Below are 20747 nucleotides of genomic sequence, written 5' to 3' on the forward strand. Positions count from 1 at the left end.
CCATTTGAAATGTTTTGACTCATTATCATATCAGCAAAATAAAACAAGAACTTAAATGGTTTTTTTACCTCTGTTTTGAGACCACAGTTTATTAAATGACTATATTTAAACGACTAGATTTCTATTTTGCACGTTGAAAAGTAACATTTCAAATGCTATACGTTAAACGTTAATGGCTATAAACTTTTTTCTGTCAAATATGTGTTTGTTGAACTGCCACAATAATCATATTTTTTCACATTCTGCTTGAACCCGCATGCTTGCATGTGAACAATGATACTTTGAGTGTACAGCAACAAAAACATGCATATCCTCATAAGTTATTATGACATTGTGAATGTCTCTTTGATAGCTGCGGTAAAAGTTAGGACCCCTTCTTGAAACCTCTGCAGTCCAACTTGGACTCAACAAAAGTACATAAATCTGATTAATATAAAAATGTTCTGATCTTCTGATATTTAGATTTTCTGAGTCAAATCATAAAAGCTGAAGGCAAAATACAAACACTTCCATCGATTGATAAATAAATTGTTAAGTGCTTCTCTTTCTTTAAGGTGGAAATGAAATACCAGCATGATGACAGCAGTGATTTATTGGTTTGTCCAGTCCAGGAGCTTATCGTGCTGGATCTGAATTAGTTATACATGTTGGTTGATTCCATTCCTTCATACTGTCTGTGCTCTTCGTTCAAACGTTCAATGTGTCTGTGGATACTGTGAACAGGCGCTGAGCACAATTAGGTCAATACTTTTAATCAGATTTTTGTAAACAACAATAGTGAGGAACTCTCAGAACTCCTCTATTTAGTTCAGACAATTTAATGGGAACACCAATCCTGTAGCTTTCTGTGAACAGACTGCATCATTGATTTATGGTCTGGGATATATGTTATGGGCCTGAAAATAATTGAGGAACACTTACATTTTAAAGCCATGAAACTGATTGAAACTATGTTGTCCAGAACAACAAAGTCCATGCTCAATAATCCAGGTATACAATCCAGCATTTTTCAGTCAGGTCATCAGGACAGAGTGCAGATGTTGTGAAACAGAAGTAGTGGCCTTGAAGGTTTTAAGAAAGCTTTAAAAAAAAAGAGGCAGAAGCTAAGATTTTGACTTATCTGAAGTGGCACATGCCTATGAACAAAAAACAAACAAACAAAAAAATCAACTTTCGTTGTAGTAAAAGCAACGAAGAGGAATGCAAGAAGTTGGGGTGTGGAGGATGCTGCAGCACCCCCTGATGGATCGGACAAACGTGTCTAAATCCATCCATTCATTATCTTTACCTGAGTCTTTCTTTTCGAGTCCTGGGGTCACTGGTGCCCATTGTCCATACATCACTGTGCAAGAGGCAGGGGACACCTGGACAGGTCTCCAGTCCATCACAGGGACACATAGAGACAAACGAGACAAACAACCATTCACTCTCTCACTCACACCTAGGGACAATTTAGAGTTACCGGTCAGCGAAACATGCATGTTTTTAGTCTGTGGGAGGAAACCGGAGTACCCGGAGAAAACCCATGCATGCACAGAGAGAACATGCAAACTCCACCCAGAAAGGCCCCCCCGTCGAGATTTGAACCAGGGCGACTTGCTCACTGAGAGGCAGCAGCTCTACCAGCTGTGCCACTGTGCTGCCGTCTAAATACATAGTTATGAAAAAAGGACTGAAAAAACAAACAAAAACAGGTTTTATTAGTGCTACATATATTTAAATTAAAATAATATTTTTAGTTTAAAAATCTGATATATTAACCAGCACTGTCATTATATATTTGTGCATAAATGTTACAACCTTAAACATGGTGCTACCACATATTAAAATACAATTTGGGAAGAAATTACATCCTTTAGATTGATGTTTAATCGATTGACATTTTCTGATTATTAACTGGTGAATAGGGTTCTGTAAAACTTTGAACGGATACTGATTCTTCACGTTGTATTCATTTTTTTTTTCTTGCTTTATAAAAATGTCCATGAAGACAAGTTCAATGAAGGGGTATCTCCAGCCATTTTAAACAAAATGTTAACACATGGCTCTGTGTTTTACAGAATTTGAAATAATAAAGAAATATAAATTCAGTTGAGTGTTACTGTTTGCCTGGGATACTCTTTATTTCCCAAGAGTTTTGGAAGGAAAGATAAAGAAAATGTAAAAATAGCTGCGGGTTTTGAAGAAAAAGGAGATCGAAAATTATTTTTACCTGCAATATTTTAATTTGTTGCTGACGCTGATCTCGCCTCACTTCGATCCACCTTATGAACTGTTTTTGTATAGTGTTGCTGCACTGACCATGAGTGTAAAACCACAGATATCCAAGGACACGCAAGCAATTCAGCACTGACTGAGTTCACAATCTGCTTTATCTTATTACGTAATTTCATAAAAGTGTGTTCAAAATGGGATCTTGAAGGCTCAACAGACAACTTGAGTACAAAACATTTAAACTGTAACTCTGTGTGAGTCAGAATCACAAAGTAACACTGTTAGATGACCAACTTTAAAATAAATTATTTGAGAAAACTATTTAAGGTTTTTGTATTCAGTCAGCAATCTGTGCAACTGTAGCGCCAACAAACTTTATGAGCAGTTTTATTGCCAAGACAAAAAAGAATAACATTTTGGAGCCTGAGCTTCAAAGTCTGTTGTTAGGATTGCTGCCCATAATTCACTCGGTGGGACCTGAATGTTTTTTCAGCTGTCAACCCATTTATTTCAATTTTTTTGTTCTTTATTGTGTCAACTTAGTTGACACTGTTCCAAAACCCCAGCCTTGAGGGTCATCTTGACCCAAGGTAGCAGGAGGGTTCATCTGAGTTCGTTCTAACATTTTTGTCCTATTTTCTCTCTCAGTGCCTGCTTGATGCTGCCACGTGTCTAGGTCCTCCCTAATCCTGTTTCGGCAACACAGAGGATCCCTCTCAGTCCCCGGACACCTCAGTGCCACACATTTGGCTGCCTGACTCACTGAGCTCATCATCTGCAGCTATCAGTGAAAGATCAGTTCGAACTCAATCTGTTTATCCACACATTTTTAAGACTCTGGCTTCAGAATAGAAACGCCAAATGAATATGATTTCTGAATATTGACACACAAGCTGAGTGTGTTGTGGACTGCTAACTACAACACAACCCCACCACTACCACCACCACATTCAGGTGAAACATCAGACGTATCTTTACTGGTTTTGTACTCTGTGGTTTGGAAGCCAAAGCCATAACTTGTCTGTCGCTGAGAAAGAGGAAAACGAAGACTCTGTTGTCTTGAGCTGCCCAGTCTGGAGCAGTGTGCTTTCCAAATGCTGCCATGCCCATCATCAGCAATGCCAACCATGACTTCAGCAACCTGTCGGTCAGTGATGACAGCAGTCTGGACCGAATCTTTACCGAGATTCCAGAGACCGAGACAATCAAGGTATGTTTAAGACTTTTGCTCACTTAAAATAAAAGTAAAATTAAAACTTGAAGTGACTTTCCACTCTTTGTTTTCCATGTTCCAGGGGGTGTACTACCAGAGAGCTCAGTTCATCCGTCGGCCAGAGGACCTGGTGTCGGTCGACCATGCCTTGTTGGCGTTGATAAACGTTGGAGGCAACCGCTACACGTTTCCCTGGAGCACGCTGCAGCAGTTCCCCCTCACACGGCTTGGCCGCCTTTGTCGCTGTCGGTCGCTCGAGGACATTGCCAGCGTGTGTGATGACTACGACGAAGCCAGGAAGGAGTTCTTCTTCGACCGTTCCCCGTCTGCCTTCAGAGTCATCCTCAACTTTCTGGCAGCAGGGAAACTTCGGCTTCTGCGTGAGATGTGCATCCTTTCTCTTCACGACGAGCTGAACTACTGGGGTGTGGAGATGGCGTACATGGAGCGGTGCTGTAAGAGGAAGATGTACACACGCATCGAGGAAGTGCATGAGAAAGAGAGGCGGGAGGAGGAGCGTAGGCAGAAAAATGCCATGCAGCGAGTGCCAGTGGAGGAAACTCAGTACCAAAAAGTGATGAACTGGCTGAGAGATATGGTGGAGAATCCTCAGTCTGGCATACCCGGGAAGATCTTTGCCTGCTTATCCGTGATCATGGTTGCAGTAACAGTTGTTAGCCTGTGTATCAGCACCATGCCTGACCTCAGAGAGGAGGAAGACAGGGTGAGTACACCAGGTCAAGCTACCTCTAAAAAAATCTATTCTAATGTTTAAACATGAAACAGGTCCAGGTTAGATGCAAGTGGAGATTTTTCTTGAGTGCCACTTTCACCATTTCTTCCCTAATTACAGGTGTTGTGATCATTATGCACTAAAGCTGCTCACTAATCATGAGTCCAAGCCAGATTCTTATTTTAGCTATCATTTCTTTCCTGTAAACTAACTATTAATGTTATGTATCATACTTTTTTGCCATATAGGTCACACATTTTTGCATAAATTTGCAAGTCCTGCAACTTATACACTGAAGCGACTAATATAAGTTTTTTTCCCCATATTTATAAACCAATTTTTGGCTGAGATCTGACAATTTTTTTCATTCTGACATGAAAAATATTAAACATTACCATTTGCAGCTGCTAGAGGGCCCTTGAGCATTACGGCAAGCCAAGTGTCTCATTAATAGGCAAAAGTGGCTATTAATAAGACCCTTGTCTTGCCATAGAGGCCACCTTTGTCTCGCTCTGGAACTTCTGGAGCAAACATCAAATCAGCTGCATTTCGCCGCGCCGCCCAGGTGAAATCCAGCTGATTTGACCATTAAAGTACATTTAATAAGGAAAAGTTCAACTGAGACACACATTTACTGTAATGTCAAGCAAACAAATAATTGTTTTTAGGTGGTTAGCTTTTTAAATTTCAAATAAATGCACAGCGTGTCCCCCCTCTGGGCGCTCCAGCAACCGCAAATCGATTTTTGAAATACAGCTGATTTTCCCTTTAAAGTGCATTTATTAAGGAAAAGTTCAACTGAGACACACTTTTGCTATAATTTTGATCAAACACATAATTGTTTTTAATTGTCAATCTTGTTAAATTCATGTTAAAGTCCTCCCAAGGATGCTCCCGCGGCCGCCATTTTGGCAGCCAATCGATTTTTGGCACACAGGCCCACGTTCCCGGTTGGTCAGTGGTGACACAACAAATGCGATACATCAGCGGTGATACATAATAGATGCGACCTGTATAGCAAAGCGACTTATTTATGATTTTTTTTCCACTTTATTATCATTTTTGGACTGATGCGTCTTATACAGCGGAAATACGGTAACTATTCTTAACATGTCAATGTTTGAGGCAGATAAACAAATATGTTCATAATTCTTCTTTTTTGAACAGACATTTTAAAGCTGCAAAAAGCAAAACTGCATGCAATCACTCTGTTAAATATCCCTGTAGGAGGCTTGCTGAGTATGTGTGTCCTGTGATCTGTGTCTTCCCATAGCAGCATAGGATAATGAAGCCCAGGCTGCTCACTGAGGCCTGTCCATCTTCAGAATAATGAAATGGGCTTACTGTATCTTGAAGAGAAGATAGGCACAAAAATGCACAGAACATTTGTAAGGTCATGCAAATTTGCACAACTAAAAAACTTCACGCTGCTCGTCACATAAAAGCTCATGCACTGTAACCGACACAGCCCTTTTTGAATAATGTACACGTGTATTCTCCAGAATTCTCTTCATTTAGAGCTGAACTTTAACTGCAGCAACTTCACTTTTCAGTTATGCACTATTTTCTGACACTTGCTTACAAGCTAGGATTTGATCCATTCCCGTATTTAAAACACCTTTCACTTGTCAGTCAAACCATGCATTATGAAAGAATATATCTTTGTGCTTTTTGATACAAACATGGAATAACGATGGAGATTTTTATCTGTGCAACAATACGAGCTAGCATCTTTTTTTCCACTTTTCTTCCATGGATGAATACACTCTTATTAAATATGATTTCTGCACATGCCTTCAAAACAAACAACTATAAGTTTGACAAAATATCCACTTTTATACCATCTCACTTTGATGTGGAAATGATCTCATCTCGTGGTAGTGCTTAGACTTGGCACAAGTGATTTTCCAGCTGGGTTGGTTTAAGTATTTCAGTTTGGGAGGTGTATTTGCATTCATGCATGTGGTAAATTTTGCATGAGCTTTATGAAAACTGTGGGAGAGATGATCAATGAAACGCTAGAGGAACAAATTACCATATGCTAGGCATAACTTATGGCTGGTCTTGTTTTCTTTAATGTTTAACAGTACGGCCATTTTTCTATATCAGCTAAAGTCACATTTCTTTCCCTCCTAACTCACTGCAGGATATGAAATGACTCAAAGCTTAACTTTGCTAATTGGCTATTTAGCTTGTCGTTTAATGAATGTTGCCCAACTTCAGTTCCCTCCAACACCATAATTAGCTCTTTCTGGGGTTTTTTATTTTTTTGTCTTCCCCCTGTTATTTGTGACTATGTGAAATGAGGAAAAACCCCATTGAAGATCTCACTTTAGTGTTATATGCGTCTTTAGAAGGTATACGTCACAAACAGAATTATTATACATGTGCAAACAATGTACTTTATGCTTTGCTGTAAAGAAATATTTTATACACATGTTGTATTTGTTGAGCTTTTATTTACCCAAACAAATCCTAAAGAGCAAACACTTTCTTGCATTTGCATCCACGCAAAAAGCAAAAGCTTAGATAAGAAGTTTGAGTATAAATATAAGACTTTTATAGAAGACGCTGCTCGACATCGGCTTCTTTACGTCTCATTGACAGCAGTGTCCATGTATTGATTTTGACTTAAGCAGTGTCAGACAGCCAAAGGATCCAGTGTGTGAGAGTGTGATACTGAAGAATTTAGCGAGGCGGATGAGAGGGATGGTTGCAGAATACTTGATGAGTTGTGAGACGCTGAAGACTGGGTTTTGAAAACTTGGACAGGAAGTGAGCACATAGATTAAAAATGCTCAAGTATCAGATATGGCTGAAAACTCTTGCTGTTTATAATTCTTCTAGACTCTGTAATGCTTTGGGTGTGAACTAAAACAGAATATTTACTTTAACAGATATAATGTGGTGTAGTCAGTCAAGAAGTGATGTGGTTTGTTACTTTGCTGTTTGTGCTGCTGTTCGGCATATCGATTGTGTACTATTAGTGCTTAGCGTAGTTTTAGTTAACATTTATCTTAGTTCATATCTTAGATCTTATTACTGTTTTTCTTTTACATTTTTATACTATTGTTAGATGTAACTGGGACCCTGTGTGCACAATTTTGTTCCACCCCATGTACCACATGTGTTGCGAATAACAAATAAAGAACCTTGAATCCTTGAACCTTGTTAGAATGGCTACTCAAAACGTTGTGTAAGCATTTGCTTCAAAATGGACATATTTGCATGACCCAACTTAAAAAAGGATTGGCTTTTATATCAACCTGAACCCACATGTAGATTTTGAACACTTTTTAAAATTATCAATCATAGCAAAGGTTTGTCCAGAGCCTTTAATGGGCATAGGTAGAAATAAATATATATAACATAGGTATATTATGTTCATGATAAATTAGTGAACACAAGAAAGTATTGTGTGCAAATGAAAGAAAGAGTTACTTGTGAATGTGAGAAACAATCATGCTCACACAATAATGTAATAATATACTTGACAGTGTCTCTGACCTGACTATAAAGACATTACAGCTGTGCTGTCCAGATGTCAGTGTTAATCAGTAATTGTGTGTATAATTTATCAGAAGATCATTCTGTTTTTAGATGGCATTTCAGGAATATATATACATATATATAGTGTATATGTACACTCCTGAAGCCATTCTTTGTTTTAGTCTGAGATTAATATTATTTGTCTTGCTACAATTCTTGTGTGAACCAAAGAGTTTCTTTTGGGCACAAGAAAAATATCTGGTGCATCTTAGATAATACTGTGTGCCAGCAAAAAAAATGTTTTTCTTTGTCTCGACCAATACATTTCCTGTGAGCCTGGAAAACCTGTTTTTCCCATTGCCCTTTTAGGGGCTCAGTAGGGTTTGCACTATTTTTTATTACACTAGTGATTTGGGAGATAAAAGTTTCCAAGAAAAAGCAGAGCTTTAATGAATGTCTCTATTGCTTTGAGTACGGTTTTGTCTTTTTGTCACTCTGTACCCTTAGATAATGTGGGTTATTACATTATTATAAGTTTGTGTCATTGAGTCTGCATCTAACAGCCTTATGAGGACATTTGTGGAGACAATGTTTTCATTTGATGGTCTTTTTTGCATGTCTATGAACATTGTTGGAGAGAGAATAGCAGCTTCATTCACAAGTAAACAAGCCCATCTGCTGCTTTCATGAGTGTGTCTGTGTGTGCTTCAGTCTCAGACTATCCTCCTGTGTTCATCGTCTAAACTCCATCCATGTCCAGCAAGCCCAGGCAGATGCTGCAGGATTCCTGTCATCTTTAATTCATATTGGCTTTATTGTTTCTGTCTTTTTTACACTGTGGTAGTATGAGATAAAATTCCCTCGTCCACTTATAATTCGCCTCGTCCTTCTACCTGCCACTGTTTGGTTAGACGTATTAAAAAAGAAAACAATAGATATAAAGATGAAGACTAGGAGAAAATTTTTTGATTTAGAACTGAAAATGGCTTAGTCGATGAGGGTGAGCTGGTCTTGACGTAAAAATAAAAACACTCTGTCTCTTGTCACCGTTATTGTCTCAGCTTCTTGCAACATTTTATCAAAATATCTAAGTAGGTTCATAAATTGGGATTCTTTTACTTGTAGCTGAAACTGCAGTCTAATTTGTTTTATTTGAAATTCTTTAACCATCTTGGACATTAATAAAGTTTGATCTTTTGATAATTTACCAAGAAACTGAGTTACTTTATCAATGAACTGACAAATGTTCATGTTTCATTAAAATGTAAAAATATAAAATAAAATAACAGCATACTATGTACAGTACTGAACAGTAGCTACTGCAACAATTTATAAGAGGAATTCACCGGCCTTGGTCCGGTTCTGGTCGGGTTCTGATCGGCTCTCTGCAGCCGTTGAGCACTAGATGCTTTTGGAGAGAGCTGGACCTTCAGAGAGCCAGCACATAACCACACAAGGGTCCTGATCATGTCAAATAATCCAGAAGAATCAAGATGAAAAAAGTCCAGTAGAGCTCTGGAGAAGACACTGTACCTCCAAACAATGCCTCCCAGCTCAAGAGGCTTCATGGCCTGGCAAGCAGCACTCAGATTGACTGATGAGGCTGGAAGTATTTCTGGTCTGGTTCTGGTCCGGTTCTGATCGGCTCTCTGCACCCACTGAGCGCCGAAGTCACTATGAATAAGGACCAAATTTTTTAGTCACATTTGGATTGGATCAAAACTTTCCCTCCATTTCGGCAGAAAGCAGCAGTCAGAAGTGTTGGCTTCTGGGTGTTGCACTGTTGGCTTCTGGATAATGTAGGACTGGCGATACAGTGTAGGCTTATTGAAAGAAAACTACAAATGGTTGCACCTGTCCAAAAAATGTTTGCCATTAATTTTTTATCTGTACCGTCTCAATCACATGAGTAAATTTAAAGTTGACAATCATTGAAAAATTGCGAAGGAGCGAGTCCATGAAAGTCAAACCGCAAAGTAGCGAGGGACTACTGTATTCTGTGCTCTATGGCTGATTGGCTCTTGTATCATTTTCCTCCTACTCCCTTATTTTAGGGATTGCCATAGCAAGGAAACTTGTATGAAAAGATTTGGAAATGTATTTACAGCTGTTGGATGCCTTACCTGGCACATGTGCTTGAACCTACAACTTCAGTATTACAAGCCTGCAGCACTGACCACTAAGCTTCCACAGCCCCTTGGCTGGTGGAGTACCAACTGTTGACAAATATTTCACAGAACATCACTTCAAAACTGTCCAGACTACCCCCTTTAAGTTATTTTAATGTAATTATTTCATTTAAAGTTATTTATACTGTACAGCTATACTCTACATCATCAGTGAATTTATCTACACTGGAAGTTACAGCAATGCTTATTTGTTTTGATCGTTTACTTGCTTACTCATTTATTTATCTACTTTTTCCTCTGTCAGTTTATCTACTTTCCTTATTTCCTGTGAAAACTGTTTTACCCCAGTCATGACCTCTGTAATCTGCTCGAGTCTAATCTGCAGCAGCAGTGTTTACTTTGCAAAAAACAGACCACATGCAGTTTGAAAAGCTGCACCTGCCCGACTTTACATATTACTATTGTTCAAATGTCAAATACACTCGGTTTATTTGCACATATTCCTGAGTAAAGCCAACAAGCAACATTTCTCAGAATTTATTTTCCTGCATATGCATGTTGTTTTACTTTCAGACTACATAGATTCATGTTTCTCCAGCCTCATCAGATTTGCTCTGATTCAGTTTTATTTAAGCCTCTGGGGTAATTGAAGAGACCATTTTATGTCCTTAATGCCATAAATTGAGGTGGGATTTACTGTTCCATAATTACATCGCAGAACATCAATCACAAGTATCTGGATGAGAGGGCAGCAGCAGAGTCATGGTCCAGGTGACTTGAGCATAAAGCTGTGGAGTTTCTGATTGACTACTACACTTCTTCTGAACCGAAGCCTTCTTAATAATGTTATTGAACCACAGAGCCGGCTCAGGCATGTGATTCTACAGAGGGCAGACACTTGTATAAAAATTTGCTCTGTCAAGAGATAAAAAAAAAACGAAGCAGTGTGAGTCAGTTGTGGTCTCTGGACCGAGATGAAATAACTTCAGCGCTGAAATGTATGAAGGGAATAAAGAAGTCCAGGTTAAGGACACAGGAAGAGAAAATGTGCAGATTAATCCAGCCATGAAACCCTTTTTTCCTCCTTTATCACATCTACTGCCTTCCCAGGGGAGCCGTTAGGCTTAAAGACTGTCTGGAACAAAGTCATATAAAATGGGTACATAGGAGACATACTGTACATCCCCAGCACATGTACTCCAACAGGAACGCAGATGCATTTATAGCTCACTTGTGTCTTGGTTAGCAGTTTTGTCCTTTGGTTTTTATAAAGCATGACATGTTGTGTGTGCCACCTCATGTGAGCATTAGAAAAGTTATTGCCTGAAGGCAAAAGACAAATCATGTTTTTGCCTGTGTCTGATGATGTTTAAGCGTTTCAAACTGAAAAATAGCTCAACAACAGATAGTTTTGCAATATTAAACTAAATTCTGGTGTGGTGGTAGCTGAGCATCATATCCAACACATACTTTAATTGTCTGCTGCAAAAAAAAATGTGATACAATGTTTTTTTTTTGTTTTTTTTTGCTTTATTTATTAACTGTTGGTCACCACTGGCTGTCTTTTGGTAAAATATCTAGTGAACCACTGGACAGACTTTGGTAAAACTCTCAGAAAGTAATCATCAGATGTACATCTACAACTCATTAACATTTTGGGTTACCCAAATTTAAGATGGCTGCCACAGCTAATCACTTTAGCCAACACAAAAATGACCATCTTGGGCGGTGTTTATACTGCAGGTCATAATGCTCACTTCCATTTTTTGCAGTGACCTGATATTTTTATGACATTGTTCACATTTTAATTTAAATGTGAATGCAGTCCAACTGCAGAGTAAGCAGTCAATGGCCCTAAAGTAACCTGCTGCACAGAAGTCGACACAATACCACACAGCCAAGGTACAATACAACCCCCCACAATCAGCTTTAACAGAACTATCACCCCAGATCAAAACATTACTTCTTTTCCACTGATTAACTCCATCATTTGTGTCTCTGTGATGTGTTGGCATTTGATCTTGGCACTTCCTGTGTACTCCAACATGGATTTTTTTTTTTTATCTGTCACACTTTGCCTAAAAATCAGATCATAATCTGAATCAGCTTTATTGTCATTGCACCGAAGCACAACAAAATTACATTTCAGTACAGCCTGTCATGCAATGTGCATGGGGGAGACGGAGGTGTCTGAGGCTGTGGCCTTGTGGGAGGTGCTGCCTTTTTCGTTTAGCTAGGGAAAGAGAAACGCAGGGGAGAAATGCATGGGATGAAATGCAACATGACCAATTGGAGGTTGCTTTGAAAAACATCATGTGTGTCCAATTTCAAGGATTCAAGGTTTTTATTGTCATTTGTATCACATGTGGAACATGAGGTGGAATGAAATTGCTTACACGGGGTCCCAGTTACATGCAACAAAAGTATAAAATGTAAAAGAAAAACAGCAATAAGAGCTAAGATATGAACCAAGAAAAACGTTAACTAAAAATACGCTAAACACTAGCAGTACAAAAACTACACCGAACAGCAGCACGAACATCTGTGTGAGCAGATGAGCACGAATGAACACTGCACCATGAAGCAAATCAGCAGCATGACGTGATTGTTTTCAGTGATTATTCTGGTTAGAGATTCATGAGTCTAACAGCTTCAGGGTAGAAGCTGTTCCTCAGTCAAGTGGTTCTACACTTAATGCTCCTCAACCTCCTGCCTGAGAGGAGCAGGGCAAAAAGTGTGTGTGCTGGGTGAGTGGGGTCCTTCATGATGCAAGTGGCCCTCTTCCTGCATCTGGAGGATGATTTAGGATGTATGATTCCTGATTTAGGAACACATATGAAAGTGACCTGAGTTTAACAAAAAAATAAAAAATACATTTGTGATGTTCTGTCATATAAACTATCAGATATTGGTCACATATGGGCAAAAAATTGAGTTTGGGCTACTTTTGCCTGCAGTGTGAACATGGTCATAGTGAGTTTTACAACTTTCGAGCTATTGGTGTGGCTGTAACAGAGTCATTTTAAACTTGTTCTCTGAGTATTAACACATCTCATTAGATTTCACAAAAGTACGAGTTTTGTTGTATTATCACTTACAAGACGTGACCAAAATATCTCCAACTCCCTTTTTTCTCAAGGTAATATTATTTTAGTTTAAAACACAGGCATTAAACAAGCAAGGTAATAGGTACTCCTTCAAGAAATGACAGACTTTTAATTTAAACTTTGTAGTTGTTGAATATTTAGAGTAATCTAACACAAGAGATGCTTTATCAAAGGTAGGTTTTCATATCATATGTCATAAACGAAACATTAGCTGAGAAATTTGTATCTTTACCAGAAGGTCTACTTGTCATTTCTCTGTCTGCCAGAAGCTAAAAACAAAGTCTGTTCACTCGTCTGTCATTTTCCACTAGTGTCCAGCTCCACAGAGAATCAGTGTTCAGAAAGGATTCAAGTATTGGCTGTGATAAAATCTCTGAAGAATTCCTTGCTTTGCATGCACATTTTCTGCTTATAAACTCTACAGAATTCTATTATTGGACTCAACAAAGCAATGTTTTAGAAATTATTTTCACTGAGGTGGCATTGTTATTTACTATCTACTCTTTTCCCTGCCTTGACTCGACAACGTGAATGATTGTTTTCTGCAGTTCAGAGCAGCAGAGGCCTCAAGTAATTAAGTTTCTGTGCGTATTGTCCCCTGCTCTTTGACCAACCTGAACACAAAGCCCCTTCATCATTTGTGAGCTTCTGAGTGTTTTTCTTAAAGAAACACCAAATTAAAAATGGCTTCTTTTGTAATGTGTTTTATCTGTATTATGCTAACGTGTAAGGCACATGAATTGAAGTAAATGTAAAAGTCATTGCTTCAGCTGGATAATAGGCTGCCACTAAATGTGACTGTTACTTCAGGGAAGATAGACTATAGAAGAGTCAGTGGATGAAAATGAAAAAAAAAATGTTTTGCCCTTTTCCTAGAGCTAAAAAATATGCTAGCACACAACAAATGGTTTCTGATCAGTACAACTTCATTATGAGCACTGAAGAATATTTACCATGTCAGAGCAAAGGCAGTACTGATGGATATAGCAAGAACTAATGATAGCCATTAATTTATGGTTAGACAGTTGCACATTATTTCATATTTTCTGGGAAAAAAACATGGTCAGAATGAAAACTTGAGAATATACAGTATTAACCATATGTGCTGCCACTGAAAACATCATATTTAACTGAAAGTGGCACGTGTACACAGAGTCAATGCCTTTGCTAATCCTACTAGATAGGGATAATCATTTTTACTCATTGGGGAACAGAAACAGCTGCAGGCTCATGTCTAAATTGGCAAGTTTAATAGTTGGCATGGTCCACTTTAGAGATGTCTGAAAATGCAAACATACTAAAAGCTTGCCAATCTACATGTGTGTGTGTCTTATCTCACTCAGCCTTATAACCTGAATCCCTCACTCATTGCTGTTTGAATTGAGAAAGCTCCTTGGATGAGGAGCGAAACGTCTTCTGTTACAAATAAAGTCCAGTTGTTTTTCTATTGAACGTTTTTTGAATTTATCATGTCCTGGATGACTGAGAATTTTCACCAGCATACTATAAGCTGAAAGATATTTAGGAAATTGTATGATTAGCGCCAAAGTCCATGCTCAGTAATCCAAGTATAAAATCCAACAATGTTCAGTCAGGTCATCTGGACAGTTTCTTTTTTGAGCTGAGACGTTTCGCCCTCCATCCAGAAGGCTTCATCAGTCTGAGGAAACACCAAACAAAACTGATAGTCTCCCAACAGCTTACTCCAAAGTGGAAAACAACAGTTACAGTTATGTTGGTGCTAAGATGGTCTCTGGCCTCTGATGGCCAGTGTTCAGATGACTTGACTGAACATTGTTGGATTTTATACCTGGATTATTGAGCATGGATTTTGGTGTTTTGAACCAGTTTGACATGACTGTTGACGAGGGAGAGGGCAGGCATTGGAGGAGAGGGCGTGCCCCAGAGGCCATCTTAGCACCAGGTTTTTTCCACTTTGGAGTGGGCTGTTGGGGGAATATCAGTTTTGTTTGGCGTTTCTTCAGACTGATGAAGCTTTCTGGATGGAGGGTGAAACGTTTTTATTTTGTCCTCTTTTTGGGGGACCACTTTTTGGTTGAAGTTTCAATTAGGGGAGTCAAACCACCTCTAACCCTCAATATTGAACCATGTGTCACAGCTTGTAGCGTTAAAGGGACAAAGCTAGAAAAGATGCCAAAGATTTTTACTTGAAATATTGTGACCCAACTATATTTTACTAGAGTACAATGCCTCAGACTGAATCCGTCTAAAAAATTAATTAACATTCACATCCATTTCTTCTTAGTTTATCTCAGTAGGCGTACTTCAACTGTTACTGTGTGAGTGCCAAGCAGATTCCATGCCTATTATGGCCAATCTGCTCAGGAGCTGGATCTGATGTGCTGCATGGCTGCCAAGTGGGATTGAGAGAGAGAAAAATATGAGGTGTTTATCCTGCCCATGCTCAGATGGGATTGCACAACATAGACAAATAAAGTAATGCCATTTGCAAGTATTTTTAGACACTGAAAGTGCATATTTAAATCTTAACTTTGATACTAAGATTGTTTTGTCTTCATAGTATTTTAAAAGTTTAACAAATGAGTTTAAAACATACACATGGAGTGCAGCAACATGTTTCATGTAGCAGGGGCAGCAGATGAAGCAGCCCATTTGGTTTGTGTGGACAATCCTGAATAGTATGTCTTCCACATAATGACTGTTTTAGCACAAAGTAAACACATTTTGACCAAATGCAAAGGTTTACTGACAAAATTATGCTAACAAAAGCGATTGCTAAAAAAAATTGTGACACCTATATAATTATAACCTAGTTTGTTGTCATTTTATTTTTATTAGCAGATATATTATTGCTGAATTGGGACAATGGATTTATGCTAAGTCATTACCATGCAATTTATTTAGTTTTTGTAGTGCAACAAAAGCATTATGTGAAAAGTGACAGGCTGAGGATGCTTTATCTCTGGAGACTTTGTGCTTGTTTAACAAAAGCTGTTTTGTGGTCCTGAGACACATTTGCATATTGAAAAAGAAATTCAAAAGATGGTCGCAACTTTTAGAAAAGCTATGTCTGAAATCATTTGCAAGCACACACATTTGTGATACTTCCGTATTTAAAGGTATTTTGTTCAAGTCTCCACAGTATATACCTTTCTGTGAGTTTGAAAGTTCTCCCTGTGTAGAAACAGACTTTATAAACGATGGTGCGTTGGACCCTGTTCTAGTGTTTTTATGTTTTTTTTACATTTCAAACAAAGATGGTCTTGATCTGAGATGTCTCCCACTGAATCTGTTAAAAGTCTAAGACAAAACTTAGCTAACAACTTGATAAATGTGTCCTCATGATGTTATTGATACATCTCTTAAAATTAGATCATAATTCACATTGTGCGTGTTTGAATTCAGTAAGAACACTTTGTGTATACATGCTGTACATGTTTTTTGTAAACTAACTATTTCATGCAATTAGTCATTTTAAGATACTTTGTTGAAGTTTTATTTGGTATCATAGCTGTGCAGTGGCCAGAATTGTTGGCCTTCATCAAGATTTGTTTGGCTCTTTTTTTGACCTGAGCTTTAAAGCTTTAACTCAAGTGGTCTTTACAAGTTTCCAAGATGTCCCCTTCAGTAGAATAACAGTTAAATGGTTTGATAATCTATTTTGTTCATGTAAATATATATATATGCATCATAGTCTTGGTTAGAGGCTAATGTTTGATGAGTGAACAAATGCTCACATTCCATAACTTATGACATGTTGGAGAGGTGTTCTCTTCATGGATGTGACTGCATAAGGGTGAGCAGTTTACTGATGTCCATGTTATGACACAAGCGGTCTATGGTGGTTGTGGGGTTATGGTATGGGCAGGTGTACAGTATGTTATGAACAATGGACATAGGTGCATTTTATTGATGGCATTTTGAATACACAGAGATACTGTGACTAAATCCCGAGGCCCATTGTTGTGCTATTCATCCACAACCATCACCTCACGTAGAAACATGATAATGCATGGCCCCATGTTGCACAATTCCTTGAAGCTGAAAACATCCCAGTTCTTGCAAAGCCAGAAAACTCACCATGCATGTCACCCATGGAGGAAGCTCTGGATTGATGTAAACTGTAGTGTGTTCCAGTTCCTGACAATATCCAGCAACTTTACACATCCATTGAAGAGGAGTGGATCAACATTCCACACGCCACAATCAACAACCTGATCTATGTGCATCCTATGTGAAGATGTGTTGCACTGCGTCAGGCAAATGGTGGTCACACCAGACATTGGTTGGTTTTCTTTTTGAGGGAATGAAATGGCTGTAGCATACAAATTACAGTCATTCATATCAGAACAGCTGCTTCTCTTTCTGAGATTATACACAGAACCAGGTGTCCATCATTGTGTGTTCAGCAGCATTACAGTATTTTGAGTTTCCACAGAGTTGAACAGCCCCTTCACTCTGCAGCTCAACTCAGTCACACTGGAGTTAGATACAACCATTGCATCCACTTGCAGCATACACAAAACAGCAAATATGAATTTTAGATCCACTGTTTTGTATAACTGGAAAGGTAAAAGAAAATGTGAAGCCATTTTTATTGCAAAGGACAGACCAATCTGGAAAGAAAAAAGAAAACCCTTATAGCTTATTTATGGATCTTACTTTGACCGTGTGCTGGCAAATTAAAAATAGAGACGTGTAGAGTTTGAAGAGATGCCTAAACATCAAATGTCACGTTTTCCTCATCAAGATATCATACTTCACTTTCTCCCTCACGTCTACACACTCTCCTTTCAGTTCCTTTCTTTCCTCTGTCTGCCTGACTCCTGTTCAGTTTATCTCCATTAGGTTGTTTGTGCGTGAACAAGCTGTTGGTCTTTATCAGCAATGTGCTGCTCTATAACCTGTGCAGCTGCCTGCCTCATATAGAGATAAAACTGTTCCCACTTATGTTCATGTTCAGAGGAAAAGGTTTTAAAGGCAATGGCCAGTACTTTTTGAGAAAACTAAAAAAGAAAGCTCTTTTTTGTCTAAATTACCAGTACATCAGTAACTTTTAAATGTAATGGATACATCCCTGACCACTTTATTAGGTCCACCTGTTTAACTGGTTCCTAAGACAAATAGCTCATTAGCCAATCACATGGCAGCAACTCAATGTCGTTATGCATCTAGAAATGGTGAAAATGACTTGCTGGAATTCAAACCAGGCATCAGAATGGGGGGTTAAGTGATTGTGAATGTGGCATGGTTGGTCGTGGATGGGCTGATTTGAGTATTTTAGAAACTAGTGTTCTACTGGGATCTACTGGGATTTCCATATCATCTTTACAGATTATGGTCCAAAAATGATAAAATATCATGTTAGTGGTAGTTGGGTGAACTACAATTTCTTGTTGATGTCAGAGGTAAGAGGACAATAGGCAGACAGGTTGGAGATGATAGAACGGCCAAAGTAGTTCAATCAAGGTACACAGAATACCATCTCTGAACCCACAACCCTTCAAAACTTAATAAGCCACAGTAGAAGAAGATCACACCATGTGACACTCCTGTGAGCCAAGAACAAGAAACTGAAGTTACAATTTGCACAGACGCCCCAAATGGACAATAAGAGATTGGAAAACATTCCCTGGTCTGATGAGTCTCAGTTCATGGGACTCCAATCTACAGTCCCCAAAATCTCAATCTAATTGAGCACCTTAGGGATGTGGTGGAACAAAAGATTTGCATCATGGATGTGCAGCCGACAAATCTGTAGCAGCAACATGATGCTTTCATGTCAGTTTGGATCAAAGTCTCAGAGGAATGTTTTCAACATATTTACTGTGAAAACTTGATGCAGTTCTGGAGGAAAAAGGAGGTCCAGCCTCGTGCCAGCAAGAAGCACCTAATAAAGTGGACAGGGATTGCACATAACATTCTTTATATGCAGTTGTGTGTTTACATAAAAACCAGAGAACACTGAAACAACTACCAGTAATGATTTTCAATAAGTCATGGGCGGTGAACACTGTGCTTGATGTGCAGTATTTCAGGGTAAGGTCATCGGTGTGGCACTCAGCTCCATTCATTCTGTATGCCCTTCTGTCTCCATTTTCCTTGTGGACCTTTTTGTCACTTCTTTCAAATTTTTCCTCCTATGGAAATTAAAGTTTTGAAAGCAAGTAAGACATATGGAAAAAAGTTTCAGCATTGCAACGAGTCTCCAAGGTCTGCTACAAAGAAAATCTCAATGATGAGAACAATCTTTTTTATTTCTCTTGTCCCTTTTCTGGCTCAAATTCTTAATCTAGCAGAATAAATGTGAGACTTATATAAATATATTGTGCCAGAGCTACTGTATTTGATGAAGTAAAATGTGAAACCATAAGATAGCCTTGTTAAAAATGACCTATATTTAAACACAGTGCAGTAATTACCATGTACATTAGGAAAGGTTGCTCTAATTACCAGCTGAAGGTGATGAAAGTGAGATTTATCTGATCAGTAAGTATCAACAAAGCTATTAAAAGTTGTCAATAAAAAACACATTTACACTTCAAACCCATGACACAGAGCGAGTCTGCTGTTGAAGCATTCGACAGCTGTTTCACTGTACAGTTATGAGTTATCAGAAGGTATGAATGAATGAATGAATGAATGCGTGAACAAGGTTGAGGTAAAACTCAATCATTGCCTGCAGAACACCAACATGCATTCATCAATTAGTAATGAAATGGATGTGTGATGAAGAAAAAAAATACAGTATATATGTGTAAATAGCTGCATTGCTATACATGTGTACTGTTCTTACAGTGAAGTTCTTACAGAGAAGATGGAGTACAACATGACTCTATTATTTATTTTTCTAATGTGGTTCACCTAATCCTTTACATACAGATAATGCAACACATTGATTATTATATTATTTATGCAATAAACACAAATGTATTGTTCAAGTGATCACTGAAAGCAAAAAATAAACCTAACAATCAACTTGCCAAAAAAAAAGGAAAGTTTTGCAAACTTTTCATGTTCTCTGAAATTATATAATGAACAATTTGGCTGCAAATGCATCACCACCACTTGGTTGTTTCTAAGTCTCAGTTCTGAAGTGGACTTGAAGGCAGGAGTTTCGACACACAAGCAGATAAAAATAACTTGTTTCCTTTCAAATCTGTAAAACTAGAGTCCCTGAAACAAAATCTTTATTATGTTCAAATAAAGTTTAAATTAATAGGTTAGGAAATTGGCAGATTTTTTAATTAAAAAAATTAATTATTATAGATTAAGTTCTGTTTTTCTATTCATTGATGAAAATGGACATTAATTATGTTTTACTTGTTTCTCAGACATGCCATCATAAGCAAAATCAGGCCATATGGGACTCAACTTAAATTACATTTTAAAATATTTACTGAAAGAAGAATAGTATAAACACATATAAATGCATGAGTTATCAATTTACCATTAACATTTCCACAAAATGTTACCGTTTGTTTAATTGGCTTTATTAGCAATGAAAGTCAGTCAAAAGTCTGCCTCTGTTTGATGCGTCTAAAAATGGGCACCACTGATTTAGACTGATTCAGATCTGTCATGTTTTTCAGTTAATTTCTTTAGTAGAGTTAAATAGAAGTGTTAAAAGAAACAATAACATCTGCCAAATGTATCTGCTTTCAACCCTACTTTGCATATAGCAGTTGTTTTGCAGCTCTACCCAGATGGTCAGTCATTATTTGGCTAGAACTGTGCATTTCATTTTCTAACCAGCCTTGTTTAGTTTTAATTAAAGCAGATACAAATAAATCCTGTTAGTTTAGCCTATATATATCTATATCTACATAGATGTAGATAGATAGATAGATAGATAGATAGATAGATAGATAGATAGATAG

The 20747-nt window shown here is 38.1% G+C and overlaps 1 protein-coding gene across 1 annotated transcript in view; it reads left to right on the forward strand.

The window, feature by feature from the left end:
* The first annotated feature begins 3316 nt into the window (after positions 1 to 3316).
* Positions 3317 to 20747, forward strand: part of kcng4a (potassium voltage-gated channel, subfamily G, member 4a) — a 24788-nt gene continuing 7357 nt past the window's right edge. Inside the window, exons 1-2 of the mRNA XM_037682703.1 lie at positions 3317 to 3424; positions 3510 to 4151. Coding sequence (XP_037538631.1) covers positions 3317 to 3424; positions 3510 to 4151 — 750 coding nt within the window. The remainder of the gene's footprint in view (positions 3425 to 3509; positions 4152 to 20747) is intronic.

The sequence above is a fragment of the Nematolebias whitei genome, chromosome 10 (assembly GCF_014905685.2).
Source record: "Nematolebias whitei isolate Nwh7 chromosome 10, NemWhi1, whole genome shotgun sequence".
Classification (NCBI taxonomy): Eukaryota; Metazoa; Chordata; class Actinopteri; order Cyprinodontiformes; family Rivulidae; genus Nematolebias; species Nematolebias whitei.